At 44.1% G+C, this 20110-nt stretch overlaps 1 protein-coding gene across 2 annotated transcripts; it reads left to right on the top strand.

Moving 5' to 3' along the window:
• The first annotated feature begins 322 nt into the window (after nucleotides 1-322).
• STX6 (syntaxin 6) lies at nucleotides 323-12829 on the top strand. Of its 2 annotated transcripts, none has more exons than XM_072129101.1 (8): nucleotides 323-547; nucleotides 2715-2884; nucleotides 4464-4558; nucleotides 5079-5141; nucleotides 6671-6793; nucleotides 6921-7027; nucleotides 9439-9533; nucleotides 10373-12829. In XM_072129101.1, the coding sequence occupies exons 1-8, from the start codon at nucleotides 513-515 to the stop codon at nucleotides 10447-10449; spliced, it is 765 nt and encodes a 254-aa protein (XP_071985202.1). In that variant the 5' UTR covers nucleotides 323-512; the 3' UTR covers nucleotides 10450-12829. The 2 variants fall into 2 exon arrangements, with proteins under 2 accessions (XP_071985202.1, XP_071985201.1); XM_072129100.1 differs by lacking the exon at nucleotides 323-547 and adding an exon at nucleotides 591-662.
• Nucleotides 12830-20110: the final 7281 nt, after the last annotated feature.

Genomic DNA, 20110 nt, shown 5'->3' with positions numbered 1-20110 from the left:
AATTCAAAAAAGGTCCCCGGTGTTAATGAAGCGAAATGTGGGGCATGCACCCCCTTCCTGCTCCATTCACTGGCGGTGTCATAGACAATGAATGGGGCTCAAAATGTCTCCCAATTCTTTTTTCTGTTGGGGAATGGGACCCCTGTCCTGGTAATAGTTGGGGTTCCCAATGCTTTATCCTCCATTGATATAATAAACATCTAGTGAGTCAAATTCCGTGAGAATAATTTTTTATGCAAAATAAGTGTTATGTGAACAGGGGCCTTAGAGTTCATTGTTATCGTCCGTCTTCCCTCTAATGTGTATCCTGAGGTGTGAACACGGCTCTATACAGTGTACAGATGGTGAGCACAGCCCAGGCCTCTCCATGCTGACTGAGGCTGGAAGTGACGACATTCGGGGCGGCCCGTGCTCTGCCTCCGGCGGGTGTGAGGGGACTGCGGGGAGAGACACGGCCAGGAGCCGCTGATAGCACGGGCGGACACCGGAGCGGGGAGGACGCGGCCGCCATCATGTCTATGGAGGATCCGTTCTTCGTGGTGAAGGGGTGAGCGCGGCCATGGCGGCGGCTGCTGCTGTGCGGGCTGCGGCTTTGTGTCAGGGTGGTCATAGAGAAGAATGGAGGAGATGTGTGTCCTGAGGGAGGAAGATGGGAGCTACAGGTGGCCATAGATTCATCCTATACTACAGATTCATCCTATACTACAGGCCCCTATATTCCTGATATATACAGTGTATGACAAGATCCACATTTATATCTAAGGCCGCGTTCACACTCTGTGTTTGAATTGAGTTTAGAAATGTACTATTACACTGAAACGCGTGCGATCGGAAGCACGTAAGGCGAACAATGCAAAATAGATGTTGTTTGTCCCCTATTTAGTGATTGGGAGAATCTCCTCCCCGCAGAGTTTGAATTGCGTCTCCAAACGCTGTGTGTGAATGCGGCCTTAGGTCGGCGGCACACATGGTGTTTTGAACCCATTTTTGGGCCGGTTTTAAGCAGTCCGTTAAAAACGCATGCGTTTTTACCAATTATCTGAATTAAAACGGGTCGAAAACGGTGCATTTTCAAAAACCGCATGTTTTTTTTTTTTTTAACATACTGCTTAAAAAACTGCCAAAAAACGGCTTCGAAACGCCACGTGTGCCGCCGGCCTTAGAGAAATGAATGGGACCAGAAAATATTACCTTAGGCCTCATCTGGATCAGACTGTGTTCACACTTGTGCCGTGATTTACCATTTCTGTTATGGGAATGGAAAAATATCCAGATTCCTCCCTCACCCTGTGAGAGATAATTGAGTTTCTAACATGAAATTTTGGAGATTCTTAGATGCAGATTACCCTGACTGTATATACCGCCAGCACCCACCATTACTATATACGGACACTTATCAGTAATATTTATAAAATTCCTACAAATCTTCAATATTTTACAATTTGACAATTGAAAAAGAGGGTTAATATCATTGCCTATTACCAGTATTCCAACATCACGAAGATTAATGATTTTGGTTTTGTAATATTTTGTAAGAAATTGGTCATCAGGTTATGAAATATGACTATTTAACAAAAAAAAGCCAAAATTTGACACATCGGGATAAAAGATAAAGAAATGAATGTGGAATAACCCCTAACACTTATTTGCTTCTTTGATATAGAAGGCCCTTATTCCGTGGTCTGTGTATTCCTTGGCTAACGCTTTAGGTTTGGGAAAGGTTATTTCTGCACCAGGATATTCACTGGAGGGCAGGTGCAGGCATCCCGCAGCCTCAGCGCGCGTTCACACGTTGCGATTTGTCCTGTGTTTTCATTGCGTTTGAAACGCATAACAAGAGCTGAGGAGAGGTGATTTGCCTAATAACAATACTGTTAACATTTGTGTTTACAAAACATATGTGTTAACACATCCGGTAACATTGTGTTAACAATTGTAAACAGTAATGTAATTAGGCAAATCCCCTCTCCTCAGCTCTTGTAATGCGTTTCAAATGCAATGAAAACGCAGGCCAAAACGCAACGTGTGAACGCGCCCTCACACCCATAACGGGGGAAGTTAAACCTCGAGTTTGCCTAAAAAAGACTTCCTTTTTTTCAACTGTAAAAGTGGTATAATCTGATTATCCAGATTAGCACATTCCAGAGAACTGGTGCAACTCTGGAGAAGTCTTGTTCATGGGAGTGGGAGGTTTGGGGCATATAATATATTGGTCTCATGTGTATTATACTTGTTGTATTATATAATATATTTTGTGGCCTTAGTTCTCAAGATTTTGCCTTAAATGGGTTTTCCCACGAAGGAAGTTAGGCCCTATCCTCAGTGATGGCACCTTCACGGATTACGAGAACGGGGGTTGGATGTACCCCCTTCGCACCCAGAGATGACCGGAGCAGCTGCCCAGTTCATCCCTATGGAGCTGATGGAGATTGCTGGGTACGGCGCCCGGCAATATCAGTCAGCACCATAGAGATGAACGGGGCAGTCAGCCCAAGTGTGACTGGCTGCTCCGGTCATCTCTGGGTGCGACGGGGGTGCGTCTCGTGATCTATGGGGGCCCCATCTGTGAGACCCCCACAATCTTATTTTGTGGGACAACCCCTTTAAGTCATTGGATGAGAAACATAATGTTTTTTCTTCTTAGAGTTAAGTGTCTTTTACTGTGCTGTGGTCAGGAGATTGAATGAATGTTTTTACATTTTTATTAATTTTAGGGAGGTGCAAAAGGCAGTGAACACTGCCCAGGGCTTATTTCAGAGGTGGACTGATCTTCTCCAGGACCCCTCCATCGCTACCCGAGAAGAACTGGACTGGACCACCAATGAGCTGCGCAATAACCTGAGGAGCATCGAATGGGATCTTGAGGATCTGGATGAAACTATCAATATCCTTCAGAGATGATGGTTTGGGGGCATTTAGATATTATTAGAGTCTAGTTCTATAACAAATAATAAGATATTGCGAATAGCGAGAAAAGGCATAAATTCTCATTCTAGAATGGCAAGAAATGTACATTCTTATCCTTCGTGTTATGTGTCCATTACTGCTGAGTGAGATTCCATTGGTGTCATTGAGACACAAAAATGACGGATCTCAGAAATAACTTCTGCTGTGTTTATCATAATGGACATTATACGTTTAGTGAATAGAAAAGGTCACGGACCTTATGTCTTGAGACTGAGGATGTATATAGTATCTATGGTGAGAGTAGAAGAGGCCACTGCCAGACTCCTCTGGTAACCAGTTCTGTGTCTGAAGTATTGGACATGCTGAGATCGATAAGCCTGATCATTATCTTCCATATACGGTATACGGTCGGGCAATCTTGCCAGAATAGGTAGGTTATACAAACATCGGTATAATATCTATGGGCACTTTATTTTTTATCATTATAGTAACAAAAGAGCTTGGTTTTTCCTCATAGTCACAGTGACTGAACCTCCGAGTAGGGTCCTGACAGATTGAACCAAATTATGTTAAAGGGGCATGCTGGTAACCTCAAGGGGCATGCTAGTAACCTCAAGTTATTCCTTACCCACAGAATAGGGGATAACCTGCCAATTGGTGGGGGGTCCCAGGGATCACAAGAAGGTGTCCGCGGCACATAGTCATCTCGATGGCGATGGCCACGCAAGGTATTCTGCTACTTCATTCATTGCTATAGCGGGTAGTGCATTTGTAACTAGCCACACTATTAATTTGGGGGTGCCACAGACCTGTGGTGGTCCCAACACTGCAACCACAATCAGCAAGTTATCCCCTATCCTGTGGCTAATAGGACACCCCAATGAATAGTGGTAAAACTGGATCTAATAGTCTATTCATACTGCAGGTTGTCCTGCACATATCTTGGATAACAGGGATACTCCCATTAATACGATATATTGGGAATACAGGCGCTGCTCTCATTAATGACACTCGACTTACAGACGAGCCCTAGTTAAAGACAGACCACTCTGCCCACTGTGACCTCTGGTGAAGCTCTCTGAATGCTTTACTATAGTCCCAGACTGCAATGATCAGCTGTAAGGTGTCTGTAATGAAGCTTTATTGATAATCCTTGGTCCCATTACAGCAAAAAATTTTGGAACTCCACTTGTCACTGAGCAAAAAAATATTTGTCTGGAACTACAATTATAAAATATACAGTTGCGACTCACATACAAATTCAACTTAAGAACAAACCTATGGAACCTATTTTGTACTGCCTGTCCTAGTGTATCCCAGCACTGACTATACAAAGTACAATCTCAAGATATCGGAATAGTAATCGGTGTAGGAGATGTAGTTCCTGAAGATCCACATGTCATGAAGTTTCTCGAGTCATAAAGTTGTTCCTTGCAGGAAGAGATAAGGTCGGGGTCTCCGTCAGCTGCTGAGGTGTCGCTGCTTTCAGGCTGACATTACAGCAAAAGCCATTTGTCCCATTTATTTCCCACCACCATTTCCTTAACTCCGCTCACGTATTGTGGAAGCCAATCCCCGCAAGTTCAGTCTGGACCCTGCAGAGATGAGGCAGAGAAAAGCTTTCATCAGCGAGACGCGGCAGTGCGTTAAGGTGGGAATCCCACAGAGACATGGAGATTATATCACTCCATATCTGCGGCTCATGTGTCTTTTAAGTTTTTATTTTATATCTGGTGTAAGGTGATCTTCAAAGACTCCTATTTTTCTCTATTTCCTTATCTTGGGCATGATTATTCCTGTATACCTTACATTCTGGTGTTTTTCATGGATGTAATGAAAGTACAGGAACGGTATCTGCCATTAATAAAAGGAATAATAAGTACTTGTCTGAAATTCCAGACAAAAAAGTCTCTGAAACAGCGCCTCTCTTACCTGGAGGCCCTACTTGGTATTGCAGCTCAGTCATACAGATTTGAAAATGCTGTTCTGTTCTGTAATAACACATACAGCCTATGGCTAGGAGTGCTGCTGTTTTTGGAAAATGTACGTTTGCAATGTCCCATAATTTATTATAACGTTCTGTAATAAAGTCTATTTTTAGAGTTCTAGATTTTGTTTTTCAGCCAATAACATTTTTTCTTTCACTTTTTTTCTCCCTTGTTTATGTATAGGAGATGAAGGATCAGATGACGGCTCCATCTGTCCAGGCCCTAGCTGAAAAAAAGAACCGCCAGGTGAGGGGCCGGGGCTGTTTGCTTAGTGACATGCTGGTCTCCTTGGTGAAACAGAAGAGGTCACACAGTAGAGAGTGTGTAATGCGGCACTCGCACTGCTCTCGGGTTACACGTTCCTCTCTATGAGTCACAGTATCGTAGGAAAGTAGTTAAAATCCGTTATTCTACCACTCGTCATAGGCAAACGGCGAGTCCTAGAGAGTGTATCTGCAGGGATAGCATGTGACATGTTACTCATGTACTCTTGTTATCCACTCCCCAAGTGCTACCGCAATGAGTTTAGACCAAATTTAATGTTATCTCCTATTCCTACATTTGGTCATGTAACATGTTTGTCCCCCACTTTTTTTTTTTTTTAAAGAGGATTCACAGGGTGGGGCAGGATTATTTTCTGATTGGTGGCCGTCTTGCTGCGTGAACCCTCACTGATCATAAGAATGAACAGAGCAGAAGGTCGAGCATACACATGGCCACTCAACAAATTAGGACTGTACCATAGACAGTGAATGGATGGTGCAGCAGGTCCCACATACACATGGGCACTCCACAAATTAGGACTGTACCATAGACAGTGAATGGATGGTGCAGCAGGTCCCACATACACATGGGCACTCCACAAATTAGGACTGTACCATAGACAGTGACTGGTGCAGCAGATCCCACATACACATGACCACAATAAATGGGGACTATATAATAGATAGCAGATCCAGCACTTTCAAGCTGCTGATTCATTTACCAAGAGTTTGACCCTCTTAGATACAAGTGCCAGAGCGCAAGGGGAATTTAAAACGCCAATTTTAATAGATTCCCCCGCCCTTATAATGTAATCCCCTATTCACAGGATAGGGAATAACATAGTGATCATTGGGGGTGTAGTCAGAGTGGAGCTGTATTGCCCATGTACGGTCTGCCACACCATTCAGACTAAGGAATGCAAGCCCCATTCTGCATACAGGTGGGTAGAGGATAACATTAAATCTTGTGCCAACATCTTCAAGGCCACCGCCACCCCTGTGTGAGTGGGTACATGAACATCAGACAAATCTGCTGCCATTGGCAGGACTGGCTCACCATCTGTTGTGTATCGGGATGATCCAAATCTTTTTGAAGTATTTGGCCACATTTACTATTGGTAATCCATAGGATGCCATGTATAGATTGCAGCCTTGTATCTTGTGCTGTATATTCCTGCAGCCCATTATTTACTGATAGTCACTGTGGGGGGGGGGGGGGGGGAGTTATAGAACTGTGAGACTTGCTTTGTTTCTGTGTTTGGGCTGCTAAATGAACACGTCCAATATATTTGCAGCTGAAATACCATCGATGGATATTTTTGTCTTGAGTTAATGAGATAATTGTATACGTGTCCTAGAAGCTGACTGGTTGCTATGGAAACAGCACAATTTCCTGTTTCGTAGTTTTCAAAAATATTTCCCGTAGTAGCTCCACTTGTTAGCATACAGTAATTACATGTATTATGTATAATGGAGAAGGACTAATTGTGGCTTCATAACGTGATCCTTCAGGCGCTCCTGGGTGAAGGGACCAGGCCGGGCTGGAAGTCTGAGGCGGACAAATACAAGGGATTGGACCAGGAGATCCAATCGGCTAACACTCAGTTTCTGGAAGGACAAGTGACGCAGCAGCAGGTAAGGTGTAATGGCCGGGGGAGAGATCACTGCTGGCAGGACACATGGTGGATCTCTGAAGTACAGAACTTGCCCTCTCTGCAGGTATTTAGTACTTGCTAAACATGTAAAATTCTACTTCTTGTAGATGATCGTGGAGCAACAAGATGAAGAGTTGGAGCTGGTATCTGGCAGCATTGGAGTGCTGAAGAATATGTCACAACGTATTGGCAATGAGCTGGATGAACAAGCAGTGTGAGTGTCCATAGGATGTGTAGCAGAAAGGATGCCCAGCCACTTATGAACACATGCGCCCTGCGGCTCTATTCATCTCTATGGCACTGACAGAGAAACATGAGAGCCGTACTCGGCTATCTCCATCAGTGCCATAGACCATATCGGATATAATAGGGGCACAACGGACCATCGTTCTCATGATCTGTAGGGGTCCCACCACTAGGACCTCCACCGAGCATCTTATCCCCCATCCTAATAAGGGACAACTTGTGATTGCACAAAACCCTTTCAAATCTATGATAAACGAAAGTCCTTAGCCTTTAGCTTCTGTTACGCTCTCCTTGAACGGAAAGAGTCTAACAAAAAGCCTCAACACAGGTGTGAACCTGCTCTAAACTGGCAATAAAGTGTTTCTCCTAGTAATTCATGGGGGGTATTTATCGTATGCCCACCCTCCATGTGCTTATTAAGGAAGCCTTGCCCTCCACTGCAGCCAATCACTGGCCTCAGCGGGCAGATATTTTGGCGTCCGAGCATTCCCACTTAGGCCAGTGCTCGGCTGTAATGGTCCTGTGTGCATTTATGGTACATGATCACTGAAGAAACAAGTTACAGACCTACAGGGACCACCACAGCACTAACAGGCGATTGAAGAGCTGAGAATAGGGGTTTCAAATTGTATTATTTTTTTTACCTTTATATATTTTTACTTTCATTTTATCCCATTTTCTGTTCTTTAAAATATTAAGATCCCGGACAACCCCTTTAATAGATGCCTGATGTAAATCCCTAATGATGGCCTGGCTGTGTAGATAGGAACATATTTGATCAAAACTTTTTTTGACAACTAAGGCTAAAATGTACAAATGCAGGTGAGCCCTCTTATTGCCCAAAAAGCAGGAGACAAATGGTACCCCGTACAGACCGGACTGGTGTGAGGTTGCTATGTATTTGCACCCAGCACAGATGCAGAGTATTGACAACCATTCAGCGCTCATAGGTGACATGAGCTGCTGGCGTCTTCCTATATCACAGGACACAATCACGTCTGTTCACTTGTGGAGTCTATTGTTGACCTCCATCTGTCAGGAAGTCTCCGGTATACCTCCCTTGTGATTCATCCTTTCATCTTAAAAAAAAAAAAAAAAAAGTGCATTGACCCTTTAGCGTCTGCCTCATAACCAAACAGGAAAGTTTATTTTATCCGGAGGACTCCCTGCTCTGGGTTATGCTGTAATCTCCAAGTTATGCAATTCATTCTCACGTGTCTCCGGAGACGTGGGAGGGTTGTGTGTAAATAGGAGGCCTTGTAATTGTGAATGACCTCTGTCAGCCTTTCCATAGGTCACATGTATCAGTAGAGATTGTGACCTGCAGGCAGTATTAGGGAGGAGGGCAAATGCTTTAGTCTTATCTCTCGTACACATTTACACATTTGTGAAGTGGAAGAAAACAATGTTATTTACCGGGTGAAATCCACTGTCATGCACACAGAGAAAGAAGTGCAATGCAAAGTAGGGATAGGACTTATGTAAAGTAGTAAGTGAATGGTGGAAGCAGCAAGGGGCCGGGGGGTAGGACAGACTGGACATACTTAATCTGCAGCTAGGGGGATCTATACAAAATATTTAAATTTAAAAAAAATATATTCTGAATTCCATTAAAAAATGGGGTTTGCGCTTATTTTTTCTATGCTGCATAAGCATTGTAGTATTCTGAAGACACCATGCACACAGCTGATGGCTTGTGACCAGATTTATTTGCATTGTCCTTACAAAATATGATGCACTATATCAGTGGTGGCGAACCTATGGCACGGGTGCCAGAGATGGCACTCGGAGCCCTCTATATGGGCACCCTTGCCATCACCCCAGGGTAGAGTTTGCCAGACAGGACTCAAGGCCTCTTGCAGTCCCAAACAGCCCAGGACCCTAGAAGGAAGCTACAATGATAATCCAAACTTCTTCTCCTTTCTACTGTATTGGTGTCCTCAGGTGCCTATACAATTTAAACCTGTGAAAGAGCAGGGAGTAATAAGTTACTGCTTACATTGTCGCATTGGCACTTTGCGAAAAATACGTGCGATTTGGTTGTAGTTTGGGCACTGGGTGTCTAAAAGGTTTGCCATCACTGCACTATATGGTTATTTTATCTCTGCTTGTCTTTGCTGAATATGGATGTATTCTCTGGGGGAGGGATAGGGGAATAAGCTGCTGCAAGACACCTCTGGCCCAGCTCCCTGAAAACAAAGGGTTCGGCTACATTGAAATCACCCACTGCCCCTTGCTTTCCCAGGCATCCAGTAGAGTTGGCAGGTCACCGTATACTCAGCCGGTCGCACTGAAATTTGTGTGTCCTATATCTGCATTCTGCTGCTCTGTAATAAAACATAGCACTGATCGCTTCTCCGATTCCTTCCTTCCGTGCAGGATGCTTGATGACTTCTCCCATGAATTAGACACGGCGCAGTCTCGCATGGATAACGTTCTGAAGAAGCTGGCAAAGGTGTCTCACATGACCAGCGGTGAGTAGGGATGCCATCTGCCGCAGCGCTCGCATTGTGATGATGGAGATCTGGCTGATGTGTGGATATTATGTCAGCTCCCTCTATATTTGTTTCTGCCATTGCTGGAAACAAAATATACTCAGTTTGGCTGCAATTTATGGCATTTATTTATGGGCATGTGAATACCGTGTGCCCACAGCAGATGCTGGAGTTGACTCTTTATGACTGAGACTGGAGATGAGATGCCTGATGTTTACAAATGTATTACCAGGTATCATCGTCTTCCATCATAACCACTTGTTCTACATTAAATAGTCCAGATATCTTCTACCTGTTACTGTGCGGGGATAGAAGACAGATCTGTATTGATCCGAGTCTTTATATTTCTAACTTATATGCATAATTTTATACTTTTTATCACACATAAAAGGTAGGTTCATTGGGGCCTGTAGTAAACCCCCAAATGTGCTCAGCTGCAGCTGATGCCTCTTGCAGTTATTGAGGCTCTGAGAGGATCATCCTCTGCTACGCCTCACTATTTTCTTTTCAAGATTGCGAGGGGGTTTCCACTGCTGTCACGGACCCCAGGTGCATGGTTTGCCTCTGTATGTAAACGTCCTTAAAAAAAAGTATAAAGATAATGAAATAAAAATGTAACATTTTGGCCTTTTGTTGGGATACCCCAAAAGTGCCATCAGTCCATCCTTCATGGAGTACAGTGGTTTCCAGAATATATGAGATGAGTACAATGTAAGCCCATGTTCTCCCCGAGGAGTGTTTGTGATTGTACAACGCAACAGAATATGTCAGTGCTATGTCAGCGATGTTTAATAACTCGTTTGTGTTCCTTCCTGTAGATCGGCGGCAGTGGTGCGCCATTGTTGTGCTCCTTGCGCTGCTGCTGGTGGTGCTGATCCTGTTTTTTACACTGTGACGCGGAAGCCGGGTGGGACATTTCATGGACAGTTTATCCAGTGACGTGTGAAGTGGCATTGCTGTGACAGATGGGCATTTAGTGACAAATGTGACATTTCGGCTGGAAGCCCTTGTATCATCCACACCTTGCTCAGCCCTTTCTGGTGGGGCACATCCCACATGCGGGTGCTCAAGCAGTCTACTCGCTGGATTACTGTTGCAGTGTTTTTCTGTGTCACATCTGCCTCTGACCCATGCCCAAGCTTGCATCTGAGCGGATCTGAACCAAAGCACAGACCACAGATTCATTGTATGTGCAGCTCTTGAAGGGGAAGCCTTAAACCACATGGGAAGCGCTGGTGCTGCACCACAATCTGCTTAGTAACTGGGTTATTTCTAGGACTCTGGAATAAATTACAGGGCTCGCTCCTGTTTCCGGGAGAATCCAGGCGCAAGATGTTTACAGCCGACGTTGAGGTTTTATTATGTGTCCCCTGCATCATTTTGCTTTCTGGGGGTCCTGAAGGAGAACCTTACCCCTGTGTTTTCAGTGCATTTTCTTGGCTGCTATGAAGGGCAGATTATCCTAAGACCACATTGAGGATACTTAATGATGTGGACACTGACAATTTTAAGAACTGTGTTCTTCTGACCAGTGTGCAAACTACTGACCCTGCTCTGAGTGTGACAGGCAGGCCCTTTGTGTCGTCTCGTACCCCCTCTCCACATCACAGTCTTTTGTCTCGAGCTTCTGGCTGTAGCCTGCCTTGTGTCTTGATCTCTTTGTTTTACTGAATGTGGTCTGTTCCTGTCCGTTTGTACCATATGTGTTGTAAGGATCCATGTTCTAATGAACTAAACACTAAATCAATTCCAAACGTTGAAGACGGTATCGCCAGTCTGTTTCGAGCGGACAATTCATGCAATGGGAATTGATAGGAGACCCAAGGCTTAAGCAGCCCAAATCCAATTTAATGCTTTATTATTTTTAATATTCACTACATCGTCTCTTGATTGAACTGATTAAACGCAAAGAGGAAGGAACGTTATGCAGTAGGGATCGGTACGTAAACAATGTGCACTGACGTTGGAACTTAAAGGAACACTAAATCTAGAAATGATAAACGTAATATGAAAAATAGTTGCTATTGTAGTCAGTCTGCAGAATTGGTTGTATGATCCTTATACAAGGTCTTGGGGAAATTCTGCAGAGAACAAAGAGGTTCATTATTTTAGTTATCTCCTCTGCTTTGGGTTTCAGATGGACAGGGAAGGTTGGGGGATTCATTTTTTTTCTGGTCCCGCTGCCGGTGTGGCCGGGGGAAGAGGCACCCGCTGCAGGCGATTATATTATAACCCATTCCAACATTTTTTAAAAAATTTTAATAAAAATTTGACAGTCCGCTCAATTGGCTAAACAATTAAGAGCCAGTGTTCTCCTCAATGATCCCACACTGATCCAATTCTGCTTCTGTCTTGGTCTCCTCGTCCTGGTCCCATCTCATTAAGCATAGTTATTACTACGCCAGTTGCTGGCTGATGTGGGTTACCTCTGCACCTAGTGGTTGTACTATGTATTGAGATGGGTGCAGGAAGCAGGGTTAAGCGGACACCTGGGTATTCCAGGAGATGGAAGTAGATTATACATTGTGAATTTTCTCCCGTTTCATGTTTCTTTATCACCCCTGAATGACTGGGACATATTTATCCAAAGGCACAGGACGTCTTCTAATAAAGTGTTAGCCCAGGTCCCTGCATAGAATGAGCACAAAGTTCCTGTATTAGGACCAATGCAGATGTATTAAATGACTTGAATTTTGCCTTTAGAAGTGACAAATAAGTGGCCAGCCTTGTCCTATGATTGACCTGGCTGGTGACATAGCACTACAAAGTAACCCACTATAGATCGTGTCTTATTTTACCTACAGGGAACTGGGCACCAAGAACCTGTCATTTTGTTGCTTGGGCTTAGGATTGCACAAACTCTGCTATCTGTTGCTCATGTCTATGTCAAACATTTGTTTCATCCAGCCCAGTGACAGCATTCATATAGGGGACAATACCAGTCCATAAAACTTTAATTTGCTGGAGATGACACTACTCTACCCTATACAATGCCAGGGTGGTGATTAAGAAGCCCCAAATCTTGTAACTGGTTCCCTTTTTAATATTGCAGTATTTGATTATTTTGCTCCTTGTCCTGTGGATGTGTAACGCTGCTTAGAATATGGAGTGGAGATGGCACGGATGTGGACGGTATACGACGCTCTGGTTGCATTCATCTATCCCAGTTCTATGTCTCGGAGACATAATTCGATTTCCATTTCATATATTATTTTTGTATGATTTCTGTGAATTTTTAGGATGCACAAGTGATTGATTAAACTGTATTTCTTTTACATTTGCCGTGTGTTACTATTGCTCTGGTTTAAGGTGTGATGACCTCCACCTGGGGGATCCAGTTTGCGTGGTTCTGCAGTGTTTGTGCTGTATTACTTCTATTTGGGTTTGTACAGAGAAGCTTCGGGGCATGACTTGGAATATCATTGAGCAATGTACAATGCTTCTGGCATTGTCAAGCTGTCATAACCTTGTAAGACGCAAAGATATTTATGCAACCGTGATTCTGTCATCGTCTGTGATTGCAACTCCGGGCTGTTATCTCATGTCTCTACAACAAACAGAAAATGTAGTGGAAATTATTATTCCATGCAAGCCAATGGGTTATCTAGGGAAAGGTGACCATATACCATGTTCATTCTCACTCCCCCTATACAAATGCTTGGCCATGTAATGATGTAATGTACTTGCACAATCAGTCGGACTGGCCCACCAGAGCATCAGATGATCCTCCGGTGGGCCCCAGCGTGAACTCAACACTGAAACCTTGATGACTAGGAGAAGATAACCTTGTTTGAAGACTACTACTACTACTTACTAGCAGTTGTTAGACGATGGGCACCAAGAATATTTTTATTCTTGATTTAAGACTTGATGCTCTACACAAGATTTGCTGCAGCCATTCACAGGACTCAGCGGCCATAGACCATGGTCATCTGTGAGGCTAGTGAGTACCTGTAGCAGTAACTATTCATATGATATCACACACAGAATACCAACAGATTGGGTAAGTATTGTACGACTTTTAAAGTTTCTGGTTGAGCCTGGACATCCTTCTCCGGCCCCGGCGAGGCGTATACTGGGGTATACATAAAAGTCCACCATATATAAAGCATAGAAAACAATTCCTCCAGGTGAGGCGCCCATACAATGTAGACAGCCATACGTGATATATCATCCGCTGTCATGTCCGGAGGAGACGCCCATAAATTCCCCACCGTATATACAAGTTCATTAGTGGATTCCTTCACATGAACTTCAAGAGAAACCTGTGTCTCCTAATAACATTCCAGTGCGGCCGCCCACGTCATGTACGGGGTGTGGTGCTCGCTGCCAGCATGAATTATGGAAGAAAAGTATGTGAGAGAATATGAGATGACCATGGACGCCGTAGATCACAAAACTCTTGTTCCTGCACCTAGCAATTCCATGATTTCCTCCAGGCGATAATTACATGGCATCGGAGCGTGACACAACCTTCTACATCCCTCCTTGTAAAGGGCGTGAGGATATATACAATCCCTGGGGATGCGCCAACCCCATTCACAAAGTACTGAAGATTTCTGTAAGGATTCGTCAATCAGCCATGTAAATGTACATATTTATCTAACTATGGGGACATCGGCAGCAGGAAACCAAGTGTCAGGTGTAGACATTTTCAGGTTTGATATCACTATATAAGCAGTTTAGGGGTTACACACATTTACCTCCAATAATAATTCCATTTATTTATATGGTGCACACAGATTACGCAGCACTACACAGAGCTTGCCAAATTGGTCCCTGTCCCCAATGGGGCTCACAATCTAATCACCTACCAGTATGTTTTGGAGTGTGGGAGGAAACCGGAGGAAACCCACGTAAACACAGAGAGAACATTGCAGATGTTGACCTGGATGGGACTTAAACCCAGGTCCCCAGCGCTGCAAGGCTGTTTGGGTTACAATCAAAATACCTTAATTTGCTAATTTTTCCCCACTTGTTGTGATGTTAAAGAGAAAAAGACCGGTCTGCAGTGATGAATGGAGTGCAAGCTCTTCTGACCAGACGCCGAATGTTTACCTGCACACAAGGTTTCATCTCCATCTGAATTGCAGTTAATGACTAATTAATTTACCTAGAGATTAGCAGATTAGGATTATGTGTAGGACTGTGTATTCCCCTCCCCAGGGGGTTGAAATTTCTGGCCCCTTGTTTTGGGTTCATATGCAAAACTGACAGCCCTGCAAATTATCCTAAGTAGTGGCATCTTAGAAGTGAATGTGACAGAAATCCTAGTATCACCGCCTGAGGGGACGGGAGGGGGGAACGGAAAACATGGTGGGGGAAGGGGCAGACGTGTATGACTTGTGCTTTGTCTTCCTGGGTGTGCTTGAGGCTCTCTAGGTTTTTGACACAAGGGGGGAGGTGGCGGGGGGAGAGGTGATCAGTGTTTGCTCTGTGTGTTGTGGGGGAGGGGTGGTGACTCTTATACAGAGGGCTAGTTTACAACCAGAGCCGCCTGTGTGTGTGGGCTCCTACGTGTAGCATGGGGGACAAGCTGCCCGCCACTGTGGGGGGAAGAAATTGCTGCGATATAAACTTGAGGATACTACTAAAGATGTGCCGCTACTTAGAGACTCACATTAAAGGAAACCTACCATTTAGAATGGTAGGGGTAAGCAGTAAGTACCGAGTACCAGGTCAGGGTGAGCTGGTGCCGGTACTTACTTTCGTTAGTGTTATAAACCGCGGTATCGCGATTCTAACACTTTTTAAACATTAGAGCAAAAGGGGCTTCGGCGCTGCGCGCGACCGTGCGCGCACAACATCTCCGCTATTTCCTATGTAGGCACGCGCACGATCGTGCGCACGCAGCGCCGAAGCTGCTTCTGCTCTAAAGTTTAAAAGTGTTAAAACTGCGATACCGCGGTTTATAACACTAACGAAAGTAAGTACCGGCACCAGCTCTCCCTGAGCTGGTGCTCGGTACTTACTGCTTACCCCTACCATTCTAACTGGTAGGTTTCCTTTAAAGGGGGAAAAGTTTTACTCCCCAGCTATGATCACTGGAACAGATATTCAAATAGTGGCGGCAGGAGCGAGCTAGTCCTCCCTAGATCTCATGTAGGCAACAAATCTTACCAGAATTTATACCATCCCTAAATCGCTTCTTATAGATTTGAGGACCCGTCCCCAAATGATCCTAATAATAATAATTCCTTTATTTACACAGCGCTGCACAGAGCTTGCCAGATCAGTCCCTGTCCCCAATGGGGCTCACAATATAATCAACCTACCAGTCTGTTTTGCAGTATGAGCGGAAACCGGAGGACCCGGAGGAAACCCACACAAACACAGAGAGAACATACAAACTCTTTGCAGATGTTGACCTTGGGACTTAAACCCAGGTCCCCATCGCTGCAAGGCTGTAATACTAACCACTGAACCACCTGCACCCCAATAGGGCATAAAGTCAATTTTCATCATAACAAGATCATTTCTTGTCCAATGAAGCTGTAGGGTTTATATACAAAAGTTGTTTCCTCCCCATAACCCCACTCTTGATATAAGGGAGTATTACAGTATAAAGTGTCTCCCCCTCCGGTATGTAGTGACCCCCAACACTAGTGGCCGTGGTCTATGTAATGTTATACTTCTTATGTAGTACGCTGCTCTCTGGGGGGCTCAGAAGACAAACCATGTTAATCATCATGGCGGCCCTCATAATACAGGGGTCGTCCGTAAGGTGAACATTTTCCGTGTATTTTTTAGTGAAACCCCACTTTGTGAATGAGAATGTGGTGTCCACAGCAAAAGGTGTAAAATAATTAATTAATTTAGGGGCAGCAGAAAGCTTCCCTCATCCCATGCCGTGCTCCCATCATGCAGATAATAATAAGGACCCGGCTGTGGTCGCAGCTACTCTGCATGCTGGGATGGTTACAGCGGGGCCCTGGTGTTTTATATTCTCTTTCATCATTCCCTTCTAAAGATCACGGGCTGTGAGGGATCTGGGAATGACGGCAGATCTGTCAGGTGCTGCACACATTCATTGTCTCGCCGCTGTAGATCAGTGGAGCATCGGCGTATTAATCATCCCTCCAGCCCCTCGCACATCCGCTCGGATGGACCTGAATCCATTATCAGGACAATTCCCGCACAACCTTGACGCACAAACACCTCTGACAGGAGCCCCGCGCCTATATTCACAGCTAGAATCAGCATTGCCGGCCTCATCAGCGGATAATGGGAGAGGTCACCGCATGTTCAATAGCCCGGACCCCTGACGGATGAGACGCAGCCTCCGGCAACTGTTTCCAAATAATAGGATGGAAGCTGTAATCTCAATATGTAATCGTATGTTACATGGGATTGTCAGTGCCCTGGGTTACACCATAGCAGGAGCCGTCTAGCGGCAGGACTATAGTAACCTGCAGGTTTTCCTCAAGGTCACAAAAAAAGGTGTTTTGTCTTTTTAGATATGTGAATGGTAGCAATTTGGCAAAAGCGTTGTGGAGCTGGCACTGCCCATACATTCACGGCCTTCACTGCTTAAAGATCATTCTACATGTCCATCATAAATTCCCCCAAAAATAAATACTCTTTTTGTTGATGCAATTTTAGGCTTTTGCTTCTATGCAGGGGATATGGAACTTTGTATCAGAAAAACAAAGGATAAATTATAGTTGAAGAATCATAGGGCTCTCCACCCGCTCCTTAGCATCCTCATCAGTAACAGATTGGGTAGGTGCTAGGAATCGGACCCCCACCAATCAGATTTTTGCAGGAACCTCTGCCACCTATACAGGACAACCATTGCTCGGCTGAGCAGTGTCATTACAGAGGTCACCCCTGAAGTCCGCACTGGTTATGGCCGTAGATTAGGTCACATCCGCAGCAGTACCCGCAGCAGTACCCGGTAGATGTCTGATCATAGATCTTACATTCAGTCTCCAATGTCCGGCAGGTCCAGGTCCTCCAGGTGGTCTGGGTGCAGTCAGTAGATTACACAAGGGGGTGACATGTGCTGCTGTGATCATCAGGAGGTAAGTGCCAAGCCGAAAACTGCTGTCCCCCAAGCAGCACAATCCATATGTACATCATCTGCAGTCACACTACACATTAGTGACTGCCACAAATCACAGGTTATTGCTTGCAAATATCTTTACCAATAGCTGTCGAAGTTTCCTGAAACATGACCTGCACCACAGCAACACTCTCCATAGTCTGTGGCTGGTGTTACTGCTCAAGCTGCAATACCAGACACGGTCTATGGACAAGAGTGGTGCTGTTCTCATGAGGCAAATTATACTCTGTTTATTTCCACAGTGTAATACTACCCTGTTTCCCCTAAAATAAGACATCCCCCGAAAATAAGGCCTAGTACAATTTTGTTCAGGCTTAGAAATATAAGGCCTCCCCTGAAAATAAGACCTAGCGGCAGTCATTGCAGCAGCTCCCCCCATGTCATACATTAGTATTAGTAAATCTTTAAGATGCTGCAGAAGGTTGTGTCATGAGGAAGAATTCATGGAATTAAATCACCGGCTGTTGTGCTGCAAATGTGATACCAGAAGCTCCCAGTATAAGAAGGGCTCATTTGGAAGATTGGGGCCAATGATTCTAATAGAAATGGAGTCACAAGAAATACAGCATGAAATTCAGAGTTTGTAAAGTCATAAGGATGTTAGAGAAGAATAAATGTAAATTCTTGTTCATGGAAAAATAAGACATCCCCTGAAAATAAGACCTAGTGTCTCTTAAGGAGCAAAAATTAATATAAGACACTGTCTTATTTTTGGGGAAACAGGGTAGTTACTCTGCATAAACATAGTAAGATATTTAGTGTGTACACTGGGAGGATATTGCCCAATGTATATGCAAATGTGTCCCTCGGGATCACAGAAAATGGGGGAAACCATATCGTTTAGTCCCCCTTACAGCATAGTAAACATGACATTGGCTATAATCTCAATGTGCAATTTCCACTACATGACATATATTAAAGTAAACCTGTCAGCAGGAATATCATCTTTAACTGGTGACAGGTTCCAATAGCCTATGCTGCGCTGATTTTAAAAATGTCTGATGCATTTCATTACTTTATAAAAGTTAATTTCACATTACCTGGCTCTTTGTGTTGTGAGTTCTCCTGTCTGACTTGCCCCTGATTTGTGTAAGCTAAAGGATATGGCTCAGCAGCTCAGCTTCACTGAAAAGAGCCAGCTCGGTTGGGAATGTCCCATCATTACTGCTCAATGCAGATGATATGAAATGGGGAGGAGGCGGAGAGCGGGATGAGTGTTGAGGAGCAGGGACTGAGACTGCAGCTTCCTTCTCCACACGCTTCTGGCAGAAAACCAGGTAATGTGAAATAAAGTTTTATAAAGTAAGTAAAGTAATAATTAGAATGTCCTCAAAACCATTTATAAAATCAGGATAGTATAGGCTATTGGAACCTGTCACCAGCCAAAAATCACATTCCTGGTGACTGGTTTGCTTTATATATTGTAGTGTGAACACAGCCCTAGTATTTTTCTACAGATGTGGCACCGTTTCTGATCAAATCTGAATGTTTTCTCAGACCACACATTGCTGACAATGACCCCCCACCATACATGTTGTCTAAGGGCGTTTATAGCTTTTTACTCCTTACATCACATGATATAAATTTCTGTAGAATATTCATTTTATTACCAATCAATGTCTCAGATGTTCCCTGTATACACCTCTGTGTAGACGCTTAGAGTCACCTAATGCTCTGGGTATACAGCGACAACCCACTCAATGATTCCACAATCACGACAGCCTCCCCCCAAGGCCCAGCCCTGTTTGGAACTATTCCCACCACCTTGGAGATGTTAATGCGGGTTAAAAATTAGTTCTATATTAGAAAGTTACATAAAATGTTAAAAAACATAGAAAGTTATTCTGATCTCACACCTCGATGTGCTATTCCTACTGCAACATGTAAAAATCCCAGCACTCAATTTTTGATGTTTAAAGTGTTCTTATTGCCACAATAGATTGTCAGCTCATATGGTTACACAATGATCCATTCAAAAAGGTGCTCAGGACATACACTTTATTAAATGGTGGGTCGTCCAGTGGTGAGACCCAATCCCATATAGGTTATAGGGGACACCTATAACTAGCGTTCACCAGAGGCGACAGGGATTTTACTGTGAGAACTGTGAATCTGTGGATTAGCCTGCCTCAGGCGCTGGTCACAGCAGGGACAGTAGAGAGCTTCAAGAAAGGCATAGATGCTTTTCTACACCTAAATAACATTGATGGTTATGTTATATAGAATTGTTTCCCCTTAATCCCTTCCTCATCCAATCCCTTCCCTTCCTTGGTTGCACTTGATGGACAAGTGTCTTTTTCAACCGTATAAATGATAATACTATAACTTGCTGGCAGTGGGATACTATAGTAAACTGCTTGTTGACAGTTTCCAAGTTTCAACAGAATGATCCTATTCTACAAAAGTAACATAAAATTCCCATTTTTGTAAAAATAACACCCTTAATGCGCCAGTACGACGCTGGTTTTCTATTTGCCTATATAAACAAATA

This window comes from Engystomops pustulosus, chromosome 10, assembly GCF_040894005.1.
Source record: "Engystomops pustulosus chromosome 10, aEngPut4.maternal, whole genome shotgun sequence".
In the NCBI taxonomy this organism is placed as follows: Eukaryota; Metazoa; Chordata; class Amphibia; order Anura; family Leptodactylidae; genus Engystomops; species Engystomops pustulosus.
Note: the sequence above shows the minus strand (reverse complement) of the source record. Positions and strands in the feature narration are given on the sequence as shown.

Coding starts and splice junctions, on each gene's coding strand:
- STX6 (XM_072129100.1), top strand. CDS start 619: ATGGAGGAGATGTGTGTCCTGAGGGAGGAAGATGGGAGCTACAG. Junction 2,885..4,463: donor GGATCTGGATGAAACTATCA/ATATCCTTCAGA, acceptor AACTCCGCTCAC/GTATTGTGGAAGCCAATCCC. Junction 6,794..6,920: donor GACAAGTGACGCAGCAGCAG/GTAAGGTGTAAT, acceptor TACTTCTTGTAG/ATGATCGTGGAGCAACAAGA.